Below are 20,018 nucleotides of genomic sequence, written 5' to 3' on the forward strand. Positions count from 1 at the left end.
GGTTCCCAGGAGTTGACTGAGTCTCGAAGGTGCAGCTGTGACGAGGGCTAAGAACCATTAGGCTCACTGTCACAGGCTTGTACTCCATGGGTCATTGTCTATCCAGGTCCTCAGCAGGCTACTGTGAAGACCAGAAGACACAACCATGGTCCCACACGAAGAGCTACCATGGGAGAGATGGATACTGGGGATATCCCTTGCACCTCCATGCCCAGGGGCCAGGCAGCCCTCCAGAAGCCTGATGGTTGGCTCAGGTGATAGTTAATCCTCTGCAAACAGGGCAGTGATTGGCACTGTCTTCCAGATCATTCTGCCCAGCTGACTGATACGAGGCAATTAAAGAGAAGGAACTTAGTGGGTCTGTGTCCGATTCTGCCACCATTCAGAAGGTGTGCAGCAAAACTTCCGTCAGGAAAGAAGGGAAGTCTCAGAACTAGAAGGGCCGCTTCAGAACATTTTAGAGAAACTTGATCTTGGGCTTGGGAGTGGGGGCACACCTTTAATCCCAGCACTGAGAGGTGAAGGCAGGTAGATCTCTGCAAGTCAGCCTGGTCTAGCTAGTGAGTTCCAGGCCAACTAGGGCTACATAGTGAAACCATCTCAAAACAAACAAACAAAAACTCCATTCTAATGATATGTATTTTTAAAAAGATCAACATTTATCTTACGGTCAAGTGGCATCCAATTGGTGACCTCTTTAGGTTTAAAATTTTCAGCAATTTATTTATATTTATTTATTAAATATTTATTTATTATGTATATAATGTTCTGTCTGCATGTATGCCTGCAGGCCAGAAGAGGGCACCAGACCTCATTACAGATGGTTGTGAGCCACCATGTAGCTGCTGGGATTTGAACTCAGGACATTTAGAAGAGCAGGCAATGCTCTTAACTGCTGAGCCATCTCTCCAGGCCAGCAATTTATTTTTTAATGTAAAGATCTATTTTATTTTTAATTAGTGTATGCATGCCTGTCTGTGTCTGTCTGTCTTACAGTATGTGTGTATGCGGGTAGATGCCCAAGAGGTCAGAAGAAGGCTTTGGATCCCTTGAAGCTGGAGTTGCAGGTGGCTGTGTCCCCTGAGCGTTGGGAATCAAACACGAATCCTCTAGAAGAGCCACAAGTGCTCCTAACGGCCGAGTCATTTCTCCAGCCCCTTAATTTTTTATTTTATATTTTCAAAGCATTGAGCTGCAACAGGCTGGGGACCAGCAGGGACCTTCCTTAACCATTAGTTTCAAAAGCACCGACTTTGGCACTAGAGACATCTTGAAATCAACCAAGAGACAACTGAGAGAGAAGAGAACTTGTTGTCCTATGTGCACTGCTCGCAGATGTCAGGGAGGAATCACACGCAGTGAGACAGCAGTATCGCTTTATTGCCCCAGTCCAGAAGCCCCCTGCCCCAGCCCTACATGCTGGCAGATTGGGCTCGCAATCCACCCGCCTCCCTGCGCTCAGCCCCGCGCTGCTGCCCGCGCCGCCCGCGCCGCCTGCCTCCTGCCATAGCGCAGACCGAAGGAGTTCCAGTTGTAGGCTGACAGGTCCTTCTCGCGCTGCACCAGCACCGCTCCGCGGGGTGTCGGAATCAGGCGACTGTGAGCGGCACACGCGGGTCGCTGGCGCCCCGCGGAGCTCTCAACCGGTGGGCATGGCGAGGTCCTACGGGCTCGCAGCCCTGCAACCCCAGATTTCCCTTCTGCGCACCGCGGGCCCTTTTCCCAGGCATTGATGAGTTCCTGGGATCCGGACTGCTGGCCTAGAACAGAGAGCAAAGGCAAATGAGACTGGGGAGACAAGGCTTGCTCAGACCTCTCTGATGCTGGTCCTGGGTCCTCAACCTCAGAAGCTTAGCTCTGACCTCAGCATGGAGCCAAAGTGCTGCTTGGTTAGGGTGGTTAGGCTGCATGCTCCTCCCTCCTTCAATAGCTTTGCTTTCAAGTGCTTGCCAAAATTCTCCTAAATAACTTTATTAAACGACCTCCTTTGAGGAAGCAAAGACTTTGTTCTGTCCTCTTCTGGGCTCTCTGCCTGGTTCCTCAGTGAGTGTCTGCATCTAGAGTTTGAGTGGCCCATAAGCACCTGGGGCGCGGGGGAGGGAGAGGACTCCATTTATCTCTCGGAATGAGTGAAACAATACCATGCACGTAGTAGGGCCCCAATAAGTGCTCATTAAATAAAAGCTAACGAAAAACCTGGGGTAACGGAAATAAAAAAGGTGGAGCCAAGGCCATTGTAACCACGCCCTCCTCACACCCGTGACCTGTGATCTGCCGGACCCTGGTTGCTGAGGACAATTGCAAACTTTTATGAACAGGATCAAGACTGAGTGTCGACCAGACGTTACCTGCGTGGCCCTAACAGGCACAGCTCCCCTAGGCGGGAGCAATGCCTTCCCTTCCTGCTGGAGCTAACAGGGCTCACTCCGAAAACACTTCACAGACAAAGCTCATTAATTCTCCCCCTCCCCTCTTTCTTTGGCAGTAAAACAGGGCAAGTAGCTCAGAGTACACAATAAGTCTAGTCAATTATAGCGAGTTAGTAGCAAGGAGGCCTGGTGTGAGTGGGTGTTGGGGCCGAGGATGGCATTGAGCTTGGCTCCTCAATACCCTGGCACACTTTGGAGACGAGTGTGGCTATGGTCCAAGATTAATAATAACCACTTGGGAGGCCTTTCCTACCTTCTCTGGGTAACTGGTGTGGGAGAGATCTCAGTTCCACAAGTAAGATATACTGTGTGGCCAGACAGAGCCAATAGCCAGTGTCCCTGTAAGCGGTGGGGCTATTCCTTGCCCTGGAATAACGACACCATTGGTGAAGTGTCTGGGGCCCTGTTCCCTTCTCTTTGGTTATGCACAGTGATGTCAGAGTCACAGGGGTGTCCTGCATTCCACGCCTAAGATCTGAGGTCCAGAGAGGCTGAGCAAGCTCTAGTATGTACAGAAAGCAGACGACCCAGGAGAATTCAGACCCCTGACTCATCAGTCGTGCTCTTGGGGTGCCCCAGTGCCTGCTGGGGTTCATCAGGATTTGTCTGAATAACGTTGGGGAGCAGCTATACTCTTGGGGAACCTAGCGCCTGCTGGGGTTCATCGGGATTTGGCTGAATAACATTGGGGAGCAGCTATACTCTTGGGGTGCCCCAGCGCCTGCTGGGGTTCATCGGGATTTGGCTGAATACCTCTGGGGAATGCTTTGTCTCTTTGGACTTTAGTTTCCCCAGCTCATCAGTTCCCTCAGTGAACTTGTAAGGTTGATAGATCTTAAGGTCTGTGTGTTGAGGTTTTTGTTTTCCACTTTTGTTTGTTTGTTGTTTTTCAGTCCCCCTGAAGAGACCTGAGGTCACAGATAAAAGTAACGCACACAGTCAGCTCCTTTCGGGCATCTATCCAGAGAAGTGCTTGGCATAGAGTAGAGAGCACAGCAGGAGACGACCACCAAGGGGCTGGGTTAATAGGTTCCTGGACCTAGATGAGCCTCCTGCACTCCCAGCCGGCTGGTCCTGGGCCAGCCCCAGGTATCCGTCAAGTGCGGTAATTTGACTCATGGCAGTAGCCTGGCTACAGTATAAAAAATAGGATAATTCTCATGTGCAATGACTCTCCTGCCCCCTCTCCTGGACCATTCATACCTGTGGGCCCAGGGTTTTCCAGAGGTGCCACCTTTGCCAGTGACTCCCCAAAGGTAGTGATGCAGAGAAGAAACAGTAGCTGCCAAGAAGCCAATGCAGTCATTCTGGTAGGAAGAGGCAGGTCCACGATGTTCAGAGGCTGAGTGAGACAGAGAGAGGCAAAAAGTCTGGGTCAGAGTTAGTCCTGTACCAGAACCCAGGTCGAAGAGAGAAACTGGGGGAGAGGAGAAAGCCCTGTGACCAGAGACGACCTGTGGAGAGACAAGCCTGAAACGAGACCACAGGGAACAGGACTGCAGGAGCGGGGAAGGAAGGACAAAAAGGAAGGGTCAGTCTTGGTGGAAGGAGTAAACTGACCACGCTGGACAATGGTGGGGTTGCAGGTCATTGGTTTGCTGGAGAGAGATGCAGAAGAAGGAGAATAAGGTGCCGTGCATGGGGTTGATCAGGGAGGGGAGGTAGATGAGGTCACGCAGGAGTGTGCCGTGTATGGGGGTGATCAGGGAGGGGAGGTGATCAGGGAGGGGAGGTAGATGAGGTCACACAGGAGTGTGCTTTGAGGTTCAGCTATTCTCTTGGGATCCTGGGTTCCAGCCCTCCTCCCCTTAGTGCTGGGTTCTGTGTAAATGCGCAGCTTTTGGTGCTTGCTCCCCAGGGCACACACACCTTCCGCAATCTGACCTTAGCCCTCCTGCTAGAATAGAAATCCAATTCCTTATCTCTGCTAGGAAAAAACAAAGAAGGAGGGCAATCAATCATCTTACACACTCTCAAAGCTCTCCGCAGCCTTGGAGACCATCATCAAATTGTCTTATTGCCTGTAATTCAAGCAGGAGAAGCCTTTCTCTCACCTAGCCCATCAGATGCTCCTATTCTCAGGGGCTCTGGGATGTTGTCAACTCAATTGGCCTCATCAGTTTGACTACTGAGATAGGAGCTGTGTAACCTGACCCTCATCCAGCCACTCTGCCTTCCTCCTCTCCTGCTCCCCACTCCACCCCACTTCTCCAGCCCCCAAGGCCAATTTTTCTTTGAAAAAGTAATGAGCACTTTGAAACTGTCCAACAAATGGGATTAAGGACAAAGTGCCCGGGAGGCTGGCGGCACCACAGGTTGAACGTAGGCTTCTGTCCAAGGACAGGGGTGGGGAGTATCATTGTGACCCATTTCCGGAGTAGTTTCTCAGCACCATGCATCCTGTCACTGTGTCCCGCCTCGGTTCCTCTACCCAGCCAACTGCAGACTCAGACTCACACACGGAGTGGTGGGTAAGAACCCTCACTCGGCGTGGGCAACCATTTGGCACTGCACAACCAATTGGTGTGCTGTTCTCTGTGAAAGACCACCACGGCTGCCTGTAGTTCCTTTTAAAGTAAGGGAACATGGAAGCATCATAACGATTCTAATCTTTACAAAGCAAAAAGAACAAACAAAAACAAAAACAAAAGAAAAAAAAACAAAAAACCTACTATGGAGTGAATGACCATAAAGACGATACCATTTTCACATGTTTTAGGATTATTTCCACAAAATCTGTGAACTCAGTTTCTTTCAGTGATTCCACACTGCTCTTTAAAAAGTTTGGAACTGGTCACGTATCTAAGCATCCATGGGCTGAGCAGAACCAGGTTCTCCACCATCTGACGTCAGCTTTCTCATGATTGCAGTCATGGGAAGTGTGCGGCTCTTGCGGTACCCTGGTTTCTACTTCAGGGCCTTTGTATTATTAACCTCGTGTCTCCTTCCCCTTCTCTACCTGTCATCGATTTTGTGTGCATTTGTTTAGCCAATGACAGTGATGGGTTCCATGAGTTTTACTCCAAATTAAAAAATAAAAATAAAAAAATCCTGACTCCGAAATGCTCCAGCTTTTCCCTCATCCCATGAATCATGAGTAGGCCACGCCCATTGACTATTCACCTGGGTATCAGCTGCCTGCTCAGATAGCTATTGACTCTGCGACACCCTGAAAACCAGATGCGTTCTGCAGCTGCCTTAAGGCCTGAATAGAATGTGGGGTAGAGTCCAAATCCAGTAGGCAGAGCCTTGGTTATCAGGGCCAGTGTAAGGCATTACTGGCAACTGTCTCCAGCCTAAGGCTGTGCTAGGTGCTGGGGTGCTGAGGATGCTGGCTCAGGGTACCTCTGATCTCAAGTCTAGTGTAGGAAGTTGGCTCATAGGCAACTTAGACGAGTAGATCATTTCAAAATAACACCAGACACATGTTAAAATCCAGATGATGACAGCTGGGACGCCCAACCTGGGGGGTCCAGGCTGCTGGTGGCACCTGAGCAAGCGTGTACCTGATGAAGCCCGATGAAGAGGACTTGCAGAAGCCACTCACCTCAGGGGATCTGCCTGGACTGGTGCCAGGGTGCTGGAATGGCACGCAGGGCTGGGTATGGGGGCTGCTGGATACAGAGCTAGAGCTCTCTAGGGAGGGAGAGGCATCCCAGGTCTATCCCAGAGAGGTCTGAGGAGGGCAGGACCGTATCAACACGCCGTATCAGACTGGTGATCCTGATATCTGCCTCTCTGTCCCTATAGTGCTCTGCTCCATCAGGGGTAGCGCTTCTCATGTGTGCCATGCAAGAACTCTGCCTGCCCCCAACACATTGTCACCCCACATAGACACACATACCACACATAAAGCACACACACACACACACACACACTATGTACGACATGGGCTGGTGAGATGGCTCAGCAGATCAATGTGCTTGCTGTCAAGCTTGACGATCTGAGTTTGATCCCTTGGGCCCACACGATGAGAGGAGAAAACGAACTCCCACAAGCTGTCTTCTTGACTTTCATATGTGTGCTATGCCCACACACAGACATAGCAAGATAAATAAGTAAAAAAAATGTACAGCACACATACCCCGAATACATACCACATACCTTCCGCATTCACCATACACGTCACACGCATGCACACATACAGACACCCCAGACCCTGATAACTCTTAATTGCTTAGTCTACAGGGCATGTGGTGCATGAAGAAGAACTTAACTGAAAATCAAAAAGAACACACATGCACACACACACACACACATACACTCCAGGATAATTTGGCCAGCCTGGCAATCTGGAACAATCAGTGCTCCTTGCTTTTGGCTTACTTGATGTTTCAGCTGGCCTTAAAGTCTGCTCTCCCAGATCTTCCCTAGATCAGGGCAGTCCCAAGTGCTGTCAGCAGTGTACCTACCTTGGCTGGGTTCTGGCAGGAGGACTGGAGGGAGGAGAGCCACTTGGGTAGTTGGAACACACCGAGAGAAGCCCCAGGCTCCTGGGTTTACTCTCTCTGATCCCTGGTCGCAGCCCCTTTTATGAGGTCTAGGTGGGTGACGTCTCCAGGCGCAATCCCACCTCTGCCCTCCCAGGCCCCCTCGGGACTCCACGCCCTGCCACCAGCTTCCGCCTCCTGGCTGTTATGTCTGGATCCTACGACTTCCTCGCCCCGAGAAACCATCCAAGGCTGCTCTCAGAATCTCACTAATTCTTCCAGCCTCTCCATCCTCTTGACACCCCCTCCCTTGCAGCTGGAGACTCATTCTGCCCCAAACAATGAAGAGAAAATGACTGAGGAGAGTGTATGTGAAATGTCTTATCCCTCTCTGCCCACACACACACACACACACACACACGCACACGCGCGTGCGCACACACACACACAAGTGAATAGAAGACACAGGCTGGAGGAGGAGGGGAAGGGCACAGCCTGACCCAGAGGCTCCTCCATGCCCACATGCTGCCCTCTCAGAGAGAAACGGGGTCAGATTGGCCTCCATCGGGGCAGCTCCTGGGCTGTGAATTGAGAGTGGGGGTGGGGCTGGACGGGAGGTCTCCTTCCCTCCTTTCCCCTTGATTACTGAGCTCCTGCATGACGCAGGATTTGACACACATGTGATACGACGTGGTCAGACGTGCTGGGCAGTTATATAAGCAGTTGGCTGTCAGGAAGGAAGGAGACTGGAGCTGTGGAGCTGGTCATAGCAGCCCAGACACGGAATTCTACCTCCTGATGGTCGAGACAGAAGGATGATAAGTTTGAAGCCAGGCCAGGCTGGTGACAGAGTTAGATATTGTCTCAAAAAGCGGCAGCCATAGTGGCACACCCCAGCACTTGGGAGACAAAGGCAGGTGAACCTATGAGTTTGCAAACAGCCTATTCTACATAGTGAGATTTTGTCTTGCCCCCAAATCATTATTATAATACTACAAAAGGAAGGAAGGGAGAGGGAACATCTATTTTATACTTGATGTGGCCAAGCTGGCCTTGAGAAAGTAAGTGTGGAGAGTGGGCAGCATTTGGTGCCTGGAGGGCGTGGCCAGCCTGTCACCTACTCTACTACTAGGCAGATAAAGGAAGGGGCTCAGTTGGTGCTCACCATGACTCTGCCCCTGCCCTCCCACTTTCTTCCCTTACGGATTCTGTTCTTGGTTTATTTTATTTTATTTTATTTTATTTTATTTTATTTTAGACAAGGTCTCACTGTAGCCTTGGCTGTCCTTGAACTCACAGAGATCCCTTCGATTCTGCTTCCCAAATACTAGGATTAGAGTCTGTGCCTCCAAAACCTGGTCTGCATCTTTCTTCAGTATACATGAACTCCTTTTAAAAAGTATAGTGTGTCATATGTATAATCCCAGCACTCAGACACTTGAAGCAGGATGGTCATGAGTTCCAGGCCAATTTACAACCTTGTCTCAGAAAAACAAAACAAAGAAAAACTCTTTACCGTGAGACAAGGAACTCCCCAGAACAAGAACCAGCTCCTCTGTGGGACTTGGTTCTCTGAAGGCAATGGCGCCATCCACCCCCAAACAGAAGGCGGTTTTGGTGCCACCTCTACCTGCTGTGTCCTATGTGGAATGGTCACCTCATGGCTGAGATGCTCTTCCTGATGCTGCGTGGGCTTAGTTCCCATTGCTCGCCTAACGTTAACTGAGGTTAGCGTTATACCAGACCCTTCAGGATGTTAAATCAGCATGAAAATCACACCAGGGACAGGGTCCGACTCTTAGAGAATGCAATTACACCTTGTGGACTCGCTCGGGGTTGGAGGAGGTGTTGCAACCCGTCCTAGGCCTGGGGTGGATATTCTGAACTGGAGACGTCAACTTCGAATCTCAGACACGTTCACAGCTTGAGGATTTAATCTTCACTCCCTGCAGAAACTTAGGTTAGGGATGTTGCTTCCAGCCTCAGCTGGCTGTCAGGGACAGGATCTCGACTCCTGGAAGCCTTTTGGGAGAACTTGGGGGTTTAAGGTCAGTCACTCAGCTCCATCTTTCTTCCGGACTTGGAGATGCCCACGTGTGATAGGAAGTAAGTCAGTGCTGGGGAGGGGATTCACGAAGATAACCCCCGTCCCCCTTCCAGCCCCTCTGCCAACAATCCAAGCTCGAGAAGTGCACCTCGCCGGTTCAGACCATTGAGCTGGAGCCTTGAAGCTTCTGCGACAGCTGTGGGAGCCAAGAATCATCATTCCAGACAAAGAGTGGGAAGCAGACTCAATATCCAGGCTATTACCCAGCCGACCTTGAGATGCGGGGCTATGATGCACTAGGTATGGAGAGTGGTGGTGGGCTGTGCCCAGCTGGCAGGCGCTCCAACATGTTTCTGGCCCCCCTTCCTGGATGTCTCAGTGTGGAGCTATCAGGTACTTCAGAGGCGGGTGTGGGCCCAGAGCAGGCTCTGTTCCCTGCCTGACTTGATGTCACCAGCTGTCATACATCCCTGTGGCCCAGGCTTAATCAAGTGTCCCAGAAAGCACATCTTGTCTGGGTCACCTAAGTTTTCATTTCTTTGGCTGGGGAGCTGTTAATGGCCGCCTCCTCTCCACCTACACCTTAGCCACTCCAGCCTCCAGGGCCCCACTTTTGATTTATTTTATCAAGTGGAGAAGGAGCAGGGAGGGGAGGAGAGTGAAACTGGGGTGTGTGGGTCTCAGAGAGTACGGGGGGGGGGTCTGCGGCACTTAGGATAGCACTTTGAGCAGTTCTAAGCGCTCTCCCACCCCAGACACCACTGCCAGGCCCAGGTTCCCTCTACTCACAGTGCTCAGGAAGGAGATGTTGGAAGCACTGCCCAGGAATCCAAAGGCCACAGGGAAAAAGCTCCTAGGAACAGAAGAGAGGACTGGGGTCAATGGTGGTCCAGGAGGGGAGGAGGAGCATAGCAAGACTGGCATGCTCTTACTCAAAGGCTCAGACTTTGGCTCCTGGGAGAGCAGCCACTGGGCCCTGGGGACAGACCTGTCCTGGGCTCTGTTGAAAGCAGCAGCACAGTAAGTGACTGGGAATCTCGGGCTGAGCTCGGGTGTCTTATGGTCACATTGCGGCTCTGCCTCTTACTAACACTGTACACACTTCTCTGAACCCATGGCCAGCTTTCCAACATGCTTAGCAGTACTGATGCCTACGTCATAGGGCCTCACATAAAGCCAAGCTGAAAGGGCACACATTTTTGTGACTTCCTCTCCTGATGATTATCCTGGCCCCATGCCCTCTCTTTGCTAGATAGGTAGGGAGCAAATGCACTGAGTGGCTGAGCCCCTGGCATGGATGGAGGCTGGAGCTTGTGTCCGTGGAGGCACAGCCTTGTGCCTCAGCATCCCCCTGCTGAAGCTACTTTTGCCTTTTCTAGGGCTTGGAGGCAGTCAGGTTGGGAAGTGAACCCCCAAGGTCCCGGGTGAGTGAGAAGATTAGAGATTTGAATTTTGTCGGGGTCCGATGCCACAACATAAACTACTTTTCCCTCTCTGGACTGGCGTTGGAGGAGTGGGAATAATTGAGACACAGTTCACACAGCAATATTGGAAGGGAGTCTCAGGGTTCATTCATTCCTGAAGATCACCCGCATTTATTATCCAAACAGTTTTTATTCCCAAAGGTAAACTAAGGTAGAAGTTCATTAACATGTTCTTTCTAGGAATATCAGGACTACAGTCACGGTGGCAGCTCGGACACTAGCTTGGCATTCACACTTCTTCTCAGGTGATATATATAATTACAAAAGAGAAGGAGCAGGACATCCTGAGCTTTTGTTAGGTAGCAACAGCCTGTCTAGAGGGTACGTGATTGCTTTGGCTACCAACGATGGCCAGAGAACTTGGCTGTCGGACCATGTAGAAATATGGGCCTACAGAATTTGACTTGGTCACTTCTCCCTAAACCGCAGCATACTAAAGGCAAAGGGGGATGGTACTCACTTGAAGAGGTTAACAAATCCATAGGCCTCCAGGAGCATGCCCAGCAGGGGCCAGCGCAGCAACACGATGGCTACACCCCCCAGGAAGAAGGTGGTCCCCTTGAGCTTGTGTCGTTGGAAGAAGAAGGAAAACGTCCTCCTCAGGCCGATGATGAGGGAGAGACCAGTCAGGAACAGCAGCTGCAGGCCCAGGGAAGAAGTGAGGACAGAGAGGTTGTGTGTGTGTGTGTGTGTGTGTGTGTGTGTGTGTGTCCCAGCAGCGGGGCAGAATCCCAGAACTGGAAAGGGCTCTGGTTAGTAGGGCATAGAAATGCCCTGAGGCAGAGGGATGGACTTGAAGGCCTTTCATTTCCCACCCAGTTCCTCAGCTCCAAGCTCTTCCTCATATAGAGGCTGCCATGGAATGGAATCCTCCCCCTTTGACAGAGGAGAAGTTGGTACCCAAAGTCTCTGAAGGGTCCCCACTCTGTGGTTCTGCCAGAACCTTCAGCATGGTTTCCAGTGCTCTGTTCATGGGGGCCCAGGCTCCCATAGAATACAGCTTTTTTTCTGGAATGTTCCCTGCCCACCCACACCTCCGCCATGCCTTTTCTTTCAGTGTTCCAACCACTCCTGAGAGCTTTAGCCTCCATTTCCTTCCCAGATATCTTTTGTCTACTCCTTTCTCTCAGCCCCTGTTTCATAATAAAGTTTTTACCTTACTCTGGCTTTTCCCCACTGCTCCTGCTGCCCTGGAGGTGTCCTTAGATTCAGGGATTCAATGGTGGGCAGGGGTCTAATTCATCACGGGAACGCCAGGACTTCACCCAGAGCTCGGTGTAATCGTCTCAGGTTCTCCGTGCCCACAGACCCTACGGTCGCTCTCCCTACCCCCCCAAGTCCTCATCCACCCTAGATAGCTATGACCTGAAGGAACTTGGGGCCCTCTCCTGGCCACCCAGCAAAGGCACCTAGTATTGGGGGACTCACATTTCCGAAAGCCAAGAGTACGGAATCAAAGTACAGGAGTATCCCGAAGAGGATGAAGAAGACACCGAAGCCGGTGACGCCCACACCAATCTCTGCAGGAAGCAAGAAGAGCTCTCAGGGGAAGGCTGGCCGGGGGGAGCAAGATGAGCAGGAGCTGCTGGGTTCCTGGGAAGCTTTGCCCTCACGTTTTGTCAATGATGCTTCTTCCTGAGCACACAGCACACTGTCTTCAGGATTGAGCCTCCACTGAACACAAGAACCTGCCTATTCTTTGCTACAGGTAGAGCTCAGGGACCATACCCAGTGAGGAGAGAGAAGACTGGAGGCTCAAGACCCTGAGCTCCAGGCCTTGGCTGGCTCCTGGATCCCTCTGTGCCTTCTCCTCCCTCCTTGGCCGGCCCTCAGTGCTGACGTGCCACAGGAAAATAGAAGCCATCAGTTAGGAATACGCTCACCAATCCTGCAGCAGTGGCCTGGGTACCTCCCTACCCCCAGTCTCCTCTAATTTCAAGTCAGTATTAGCTTACAGGGTTGACTGCCACAGAGAGTGTCCCCACCCATTAGCAATGTCCTGTGAGCATCACCAAAGACCACAGGGGTTAACAAAACCAATGAGCAGGAGGCAGAAGTGTGGGAAAGTCTGGACACCTTGTTTGGTCAAGGGCTATACTCTGGGCATGTGATGTGTGCTTCTGAACACTCCCTCCAGAAATAACAGACAGCACACGTGGGTTCTTTGGTCCTTCTCATCTCCTATGGAAGTGTGAATTTGACTCTCTGCCACTGTGATAGGCAACAAATGACCATTCATTATGCTATTTTTTTTCTTTTTAAACTACATTAAACATTGGACTGGAGAACTGGCTCAGTGGTTAAGAGCACTGGCTGCTCTTTCAGAGGGCCTGGTTCAGTTCCCAGCACCTATATGGCAGCTCACAACTGTCTGCAACTCCAGTTCCAGGGTACCCAACACCGTCACAGAGACAGGCAGACAGGCAGAATACCAAGGAACATAAAATAAAAGTAAAAAAATTAAACATAAAGAGTTACTTCTGTTTGAAATACACACACACACATACACACACACACATTTGAAATCCTGTTTTCAAAGCTGAGTATGTTAATACAGGTCTGTAATATCCCAGCACTTGGGAGGTGGAGGCAGGAGGATCGTGAGTCCATGTCATCCTTTTCTGTTTGAGATCACTGTGGGCTACAGAGCATCTTTCTCAACAAACAAATAATAATAATAAAAAAAATCTTTCAAATCTTTTGGTTTCTACCCAGAAGTGGGATTTCTGGGTCACATGACAACTTTTCTCTCTGGTGTTTGAGAAGCTTCGGTGCTGTTTCCCAGAGTGGCTCGTTCCTTTCACTTTCCTGTCCCCAGGGCACAAGGCATCCCACATCCTCGCTTTAAAAAGTTATTCCTAGTTTTATTTTTATTTATGTGTATGTATGTGTGTCTGTATGTTGTACGTTTGCATGTCATGTGTGTGGGTGCCTGCAGAGACCAGGTACCCTGGACCTGAAGTTCCAGGCAGTTTTGAGCCTCCTGGCTTAGGGGCTGGGACATGGGTTTTCTGGAAGAGCAGTGAGCACTCTGGACTGCTGAGCCATCCCTCCAACCCCAATTTTAATGCTTCTGGTAGCAGTCATGCTGACAGTGTGGTATCACATTGTGAGTTTTTGCTTTGTTTTTTGATGTGCGATCTCAGGTTTGTGACAAGTCCTCATGATGCGTCTGAACATATTTTCTCCTTCCACGCCCAATGGTACTGGCCTGAACTAAACTTCACCCTTGGAGCTTTAGAATGGTTGTGCTCTTATTCCATATTGTACGATGTTTCTCCCCTAGGAGACAAGGTGCCCACCCTCCACACTGTACAATGTTTCTGCCCTAGGAGACAAGACACCCACCCTCCACACTGTACGATGTTTCTGCCCTAGGAGACAAGGCACCCACCCTCCACACTGTACGATGTTTGGCCCCTAGGTGATAAGGTATCCACCTACTACAACCACGCAGATTGGGCATGGTGGAAGACTACACAACATTTCTTTAGTGTGAATGATAAAGATGTTTGGGATTTGTTGCAGTAGTGAGAGTTGAATACAGGGTTGTACTCCATGTACTACACAAGCGATCTATACTAGGGCTACGTCCAACCCGCCTCCCAGACACGGTCGTGGTCTATAGCTTAGACCTGCCTGTTTGTTACAAAATCATATATATAACGTTATAAAAATACATTATCAATCAGCTGGGTGTGGTGACGCACACCTTTAATCCCAGCTCTTAGGAGGCAGAGGCAGGCGGATCTCTGTGAATTATAGGGTGGCCTACAGAGTGAGTTCAAGGACAGCCAGGGCTACACAGAGAGACTCTACCTGAAAACAACTGCAATAACAACGACAGAAATCTGTTATCGCCTACGCTGGTCTGTGACTGTCCTATAACTCCAATCTCAGAGGATGCCCTTCCTCCTATGTGGAGACATGATAGGAGTGTGGTTTTGCTCTTTGTTTTGTTCTGTTAAAACACCTGTTTTCCTGTCCTGTGCACCCTTAAGAATCAACTCGGGTTTGTTTGTCTATTTGTTTTGCAAAGAATGTAAGTTTCTCAGGTTTGCTTTGTATGTCTTCCTGAGGAGGACAGCAGAGCCTGGCTCTCCAGTCCACACGTTCCCGACCGTGAGTCACTGCAGCTTGCTTCATAGAGAAACAGGAACTTGAGTCAGGAGGCCAGGAGAGGCTTTCAGACAGGGAGCCATCCTTGTGAAAGCGGAGGCCAGGAGTGGCGGGATTGATTAGGCTAACCGGCCACAGCAGTAACCAATATGAGGAAATTCCTTGTGGTGAGCATCCTGAGGTGTGACCCACAGACACAGCCAGGTGAGAATTCATGCCCTGCTCAGGGGTGTGTGTCTGCACCCCCGAACTCAGGAGGCGAGTTCAAGATCAGCTTGGGCTGACACCAAACAAAATGTCCCATGTGGTGGTCCATGCTGCAATCCCAGCCTCACGAGGCAAAGGCGGGAGAGTTACTTCAGGTCGGAGACCAGTTTGAGCTATAGAGTGAAATTCTGTCAAAAAACAGCGGTTTGAGATTGATTGGTTTGAGATTAACCTGTTAATGCGATTCCAGAATTTTTCTCTGCTGAGATCAGCCTTTTTTATAGGCCACATTTAGTTGTTTTTGGCAGTCAGCATCACACACAAGCTCACAGACAAGTTAGGAGATGTTTCTCATACACAGCTTCAAAACGTCTCCAGTCCTTTGCTTCTCCTGTAGTTTAGCGACTCAGTCAAATCTGGGGAGGGGGGCTTGCACCCCAAGTTCCTTTCAGGACAGCAGCCTGGCAGAGGAAGCGGTGGGATTGGGTAGGCCTGTCACACAGATAGGCAGGGACGGCAGATGTGATCCAGACAGAGGTCGCAGTGCGCCCCCTGCTGCACAAGTCACAAAGCAGAAAGCAGGGAGTAAGGCAAATTCTTGAGGATGGCCTGGCTCCGGGGCACCTCCAGGGCTCCAGAGACTTCCCTGGCTTCAGACCAGCCAGTTTGGAGTCTTGCATCTGAGTCCCAACTCTTCAGCCTTGGGGCCCTCGGTCCCAAACTGCTGCCAGAAGGAGCCCCCAGCCTGCAACCCTTGGGGACAGGCCAAAGCCGGGTGGCCAGGGCACGTTTTTTCAGAATGCATCAGGCAAAGCCAGCTTCAATCTCTCTCTCTCTCTCTTTTTTTTTTTTTTGCTGCAAATGTGCCAAAATTTCTAGCTCCTCTAGTAAGACTCTTTTGTGCTCATACCACTCCCGAACCTTGTGGAGTGTCCTTCCCTTACCCTTCAGATAGACAAGATACAGATGTCAAAGCAGGAAATAAACACATATTATTTATATTCTCCAGCCTTCGAACTCCACGCAAGCTTTACCCGTGTGTGCCCACAACAACATTCATGGGAAGAGAATGCAACTCGTCAACACATGGCATCGTTAGAGTGCCTGTCTGGAATATTTCTACAGTCGGAACTCAACATGACCTTAGTCTTTGGAAGATTCAGAACAATCATTCTGTAGCTGGTCCCTTCATAGGGTGTGTGTCTAAGACCCTCTCCTGACAGAGTCCACTGGCAGAGCTATCTGCCAGATGTTATCAGGTACACTTACAGTAGCCTGGGGGCGAGCCTGCTTCTGGCCTGATACCACTTTACTCCTTACTTTTCAGGCGACACACTGGACACTCCTGTATGAGGACCCTGCCTCTACCCATGGGAGCACCCTCGTCACCCCCATCTTGGCTACCCACTCTGCCCCACAGACTGGGGCTCTGACACCCCACTCTAAGTAGCCCTTTGCGGTCCTTCAAATGTTCGAGAGGAAGAAGGGGAGTTGAAAATAGTGATGGACAGGTGATGCTCATGCCACAGTGGGCACCGGCCACATCTTAACTTGACATAATCACCCGTGAAGGGGCTGTGGTTAACTCCACAGAACTGAATCCTGAGGATTCACAGGAACACTGCCCGCCCGGGCCTGGTTACAGCTGAGACTTTGAAAAGTGACATTAACCACTTCTGCATAAAGTGTTCATGCTTTGGCCATTAATAACCTTCAGGTAACCAAATCTCCAAGCAGGTGTCAGGCCACTCTTTGGTGGAAATCGCCTCTCCTGGCTTCTGGGATACGTTCTGATTTTCTTCCAGCTGTCTCCCCACTCCAGTGCTCCCCAACCTCCTTTGCCAGCACCTACTTTCTTTCTTTTATGATTTAGCTCCCTCAGGGTTTGGGCCCAGCTCCGGTCTCTCCTCACTCTGTTTTCACGCGCCTTCCTGTGTTTTCAAATGCCGCGTGTGTGCTGACAATGCCTACATTTATCTCTCTCGCCCAGCACTCAGCATATCCCGATGCTGGCTTGGCTGCTGGCTTGGTTTTCTCGCTGGCACTCAGCATGCCTCTGGTCCCAAGCTGTGATCAGCCTCCCTTTCTTTATCCTGCACCTCCTGTGAAAGGCGGCTCCACTGCCACTGGCTGCCAAGCCACTTGAGGCGCCTGCCACCCTCCCTGTCTAATCCACTTTTAAGTCTCAGGCGGCTGCTTCCGGAAGCATCCGAAAACTGCCATGCTTCTCCCTCTTTACATCACCCCTAGCCACCTCTTCTCTCTCCTGGACACCCCACCCCCACCCCCTGCACGGCCTCCCTTAGTCTCCTGTTTCCTGCTTGCCACCATTCCCATCCTCAGTGCTCCTTCACCCAATGCTCAAGGATTGAAAACATACCAGCTGATCATAGAGCATCCTGGTCATTCCACCCACTTGGAATGAAACGGGGACCCTTTCCTATACGTGCCTTACAGATCCTGTAGTGGGGAGGGGTCAAACTTCTCCTTCTACCTTCTCTCAAACCCACACACTCCTCTTACACCATCGCCTTTGACTTCCGATGATGCCCATAGTTTCCTGCCCCAGGACCTTTGTAGATGAGGCTTCTTTGTGTGGCACACTCTCCTCACGCTTCTAAATGCCAGCTCCTCAGGGAAACCTGTCCCGGCCTTTGTGCTCTGACATCAATCTAGTTCTGCCATTTCTCCCTCTCACAGGACAAAGTATCATTCTTAGGACTTGTCACAGCCTGATACGAGCATACTGTCACACTGGAAGGCTGATGAGCACGTCAGCATGCCTCGCGTCTCAGGACTCAACATCCTTTCTTCCCCTTTTGATTCACTGGGTTGCAAGGCAGGAATGCTGGGGGAGTGGTTTGGGTGAGCTTTGGTGTGATATGGAGACAGCTTGATTGTCACAAGGGAGTGGAGGTTCAGCTACTGTCACCTGGTGGGTGGCCAGAGGTACGGCTAAAAATTTCTTAGTGCCCAGGGCAGTTCCCACAACAGTATTGGCTGCATCCGAAGGCTCAGGGAGTAGGAGGCTGAGAGGCTGTGCCCCAGGGATCTGGGGACTCCTGTGGCTTTAAGCAGCGTCTATACACATGCTGTTGATTTCTCTGTCTGGACAAGTCTCTTTCTTGAAGTCCAGGCCCATGCCATCTCTACCCTGCCTGCAGTCTAATCTGGATATCCGAGACAAACATACCCAGCCTGTTCAAAACTGGCTCCTGCTTCCCACTTACGGATCCACTTTCAAGTCCGCTCCCCAGGTACTGGGGAGGTATTCTTGACTCTTCATCCCTTCATGTCTCACATCCCATCTTCTAGCAAATTCTTCCAGTCACACAGGACCCCCTCCCATGTCTGCACTGCCACATCCTGTCCCCTGCCTTCTTTCACCTCAGAAAGACCTCTTCTTTGCTATCCTATCCTCTACAGTCTAGTCTTGAGAATTCCAGCAACCAGAGCGAGCTTCTAAAACGTCGAGAGGCCACACCTCTTGCATAGAGCTCACCGCAAACCTTCCATCTCTACGGTGGTCCACCTTGGGCTGCCTTTTGGGGACTTCCCTTACCCAAGCTCTTAACCTTCCACCTGTGAAGTCTCAGTCACACCAGCCTCTTGCTGGACCTCACACACCACAGACTTGGTGCCTCAGGACCTTTGTGCTGGCTGCTCCCTCTTCCTGGGACAGATGGCTGTACAGACTACCTTCTCACTTCCTGTAGTTCTCCGAGTTAGGGCCTTTTCCAGCAGAGCCTTCCCTGGTCAGTGGAAATGAATCCCCCAGCACACACACACATATAAACACATACACTCTTCAAACTCCATGGTTTCTTTACTCTGTTTTTCTTTAGGATGGAAGGGGGTTCTTATTACCATCTGACCTACTACACAGTCACTTCTTCAAGAGCTAACGGCCGGCCTTCCCTTGCTAGCAGGTAAACTGGAGTCCCGCTTGCCTTACTCTTAGTAGTTTATTCTGTGTTGGCATAGTACTTGGCGTACATTAGACAGTTACCATAGGGTCACTGCAGAGGGAGTTGGTTCAGAGGCCAAGCAACTCACCCAGTGACACCTACATCTCTGTCCTCCCTGTGGCTGAGCCACTCTTCCCAGGCAGTGGGCTGCCACCTCCCTGCTCCCCTAAAGAAGTGGGGATGCATGGAGTGAGACCACAGACTAGGGCCACAGGAGACTTTGAGGGTTTGGGGAGATGTCTGATTGGGCAGAGGCACCCTCGTTTTCAGAACCGTGGGTGATAGGGGCTCAGACTGTCGTGTGAACTTGGCCTCTGATGGCCTGAGTTCCTGGCTGGCCCCACCCTCTACAAGGCAGAGATCACACTCGCCCTGACTCCGCTGCTTCGAAGATGCCAACAGAGCAGCTTCCAACTGCTGGTTCCAAAGGTCACATTTCTAGGTCCCAGAGGAAGAGCGGGGTTGGAAAGAGCACATGTGCACTCACCCTAGCAGGGACCCTCTCTACAGCCCCACAAGCCTCCCCTCCCACCCCGCCCCGCCCCTCCCCTCCACTCACTCTGCCAGTCGGTGATGGAGATCATGCTTCAATCCACTGGGGGCCTTCCTGATCAGCTCGCTAGGAGTGAGCCCTGAGGACCGATCCAGGGCATGTTCCTGGGAAGCTGACCCTTGGCAACAGTGAAGGAATCTCTGGTAAACCATTAACTCCCGTCATTCCACGTGTCCTCCCCCCCCCCCCCCCCGCACACAAATGGCTGCTTAAAGATACAGGCCTATTTGGAAACTACCATTCACAAGGCCCTTTCTGACCCACCTCCTCCAAACAACTTGGTCTGGGTATGGAAAGGCAAGGGTCTGGGCACGTCTGGGATTTCTCACCTGTTTTGGTAGAGAGTATGGGAAGAGTTGGGATGGTGCCCCGCCCTTTACCCTTTTGCTCCTTTTTAGATGGGGTCTCTACATGCTAGTCTGGATCTCACTATGTAGACCAGGCTGGCCTTGAATTCATGAAGATCTGCTTGCCTCTGCCTCCCTAGTGCTGAGATTAAGGTCATGTGCAGCCGTATCCAGCCTGGCTCATCTCTTTGAAAATGTGCTAGTCATTGTTTCTTCTTTTGTTTTGTTTTTGTTTTTGGCTTTGTGCTATGAGAAACGCTATGGGCCCAGACTCATCTGATTAAAACCTGTAGCAGACCCAAGGGGAGTCAGGTTTATATAAACCAAGGGCGTAGGTGCCGCATGGAGTTGGGCAGCAAGACTCCAACTTCCTTTCCCCAGCGGAGTCCTGATGAGATGGTGAGGTCGAGATGGTGGAGACCTGGTCTTAGGAG

The 20,018-nt window shown here is 50.9% G+C and overlaps 2 protein-coding genes across 2 annotated transcripts; both read right to left on the reverse strand.

Annotated features, from left to right (window-relative positions):
- Window positions 1-1,388: 1,388 nt before the first annotated feature.
- On the reverse strand, window positions 1,389-7,098 carry Kiss1 (KiSS-1 metastasis suppressor). Its single transcript, XM_057770631.1, has 3 exons — window positions 6,842-7,098; window positions 3,633-3,771; window positions 1,389-1,760 (listed from the first exon to the last, which is right to left on the reverse strand). The coding sequence occupies exons 2-3, from the start codon at window positions 3,733-3,735 to the stop codon at window positions 1,459-1,461; spliced, it is 405 nt and encodes a 134-aa protein (XP_057626614.1). The 5' UTR covers window positions 3,736-3,771; window positions 6,842-7,098; the 3' UTR covers window positions 1,389-1,458.
- A 1,965-nt stretch (window positions 7,099-9,063) lies between these two features.
- On the reverse strand, window positions 9,064-19,268 carry Golt1a (golgi transport 1A). The gene is made up of 5 exons (XM_057770815.1): window positions 19,244-19,268; window positions 11,819-11,910; window positions 10,851-11,029; window positions 9,696-9,759; window positions 9,064-9,102 (listed from the first exon to the last, which is right to left on the reverse strand). The coding sequence occupies exons 1-5, from the start codon at window positions 19,266-19,268 to the stop codon at window positions 9,064-9,066; spliced, it is 399 nt and encodes a 132-aa protein (XP_057626798.1).
- Window positions 19,269-20,018: the final 750 nt, after the last annotated feature.

Source organism: Chionomys nivalis, chromosome 5 (genome assembly GCF_950005125.1).
Source record: "Chionomys nivalis chromosome 5, mChiNiv1.1, whole genome shotgun sequence".
Taxonomy (NCBI): Eukaryota; Metazoa; Chordata; class Mammalia; order Rodentia; family Cricetidae; genus Chionomys; species Chionomys nivalis.

Bases quoted from the DNA above. Each gene is read 5' to 3' on its own strand.
- Kiss1 (XM_057770631.1), bottom strand. From the start codon at position 3,735: ATGACTGCATTGGCTTCTTGGCAGCTACTGTTTCTTCTCTGCATCACT. The intron at 1,761-3,632 runs GTATGAATGGTC...TCTCTGTTCTAG, and splicing joins GGAAAACCCTGGGCCCACAG to GCCAGCAGTCCGGATCCCAG.
- Golt1a (XM_057770815.1), bottom strand. From the start codon at position 19,268: ATGATCTCCATCACCGACTGGCAGA. The intron at 11,911-19,243 runs GTGAGTGGAGGG...TGCTTCCTGCAG, and splicing joins CTCCATCACCGACTGGCAGA to AGATTGGTGTGGGCGTCACC. The intron at 9,760-10,850 runs GTGAGTACCATC...TTCTGTTCCTAG, and splicing joins GGATTTGTTAACCTCTTCAA to GAGCTTTTTCCCTGTGGCCT.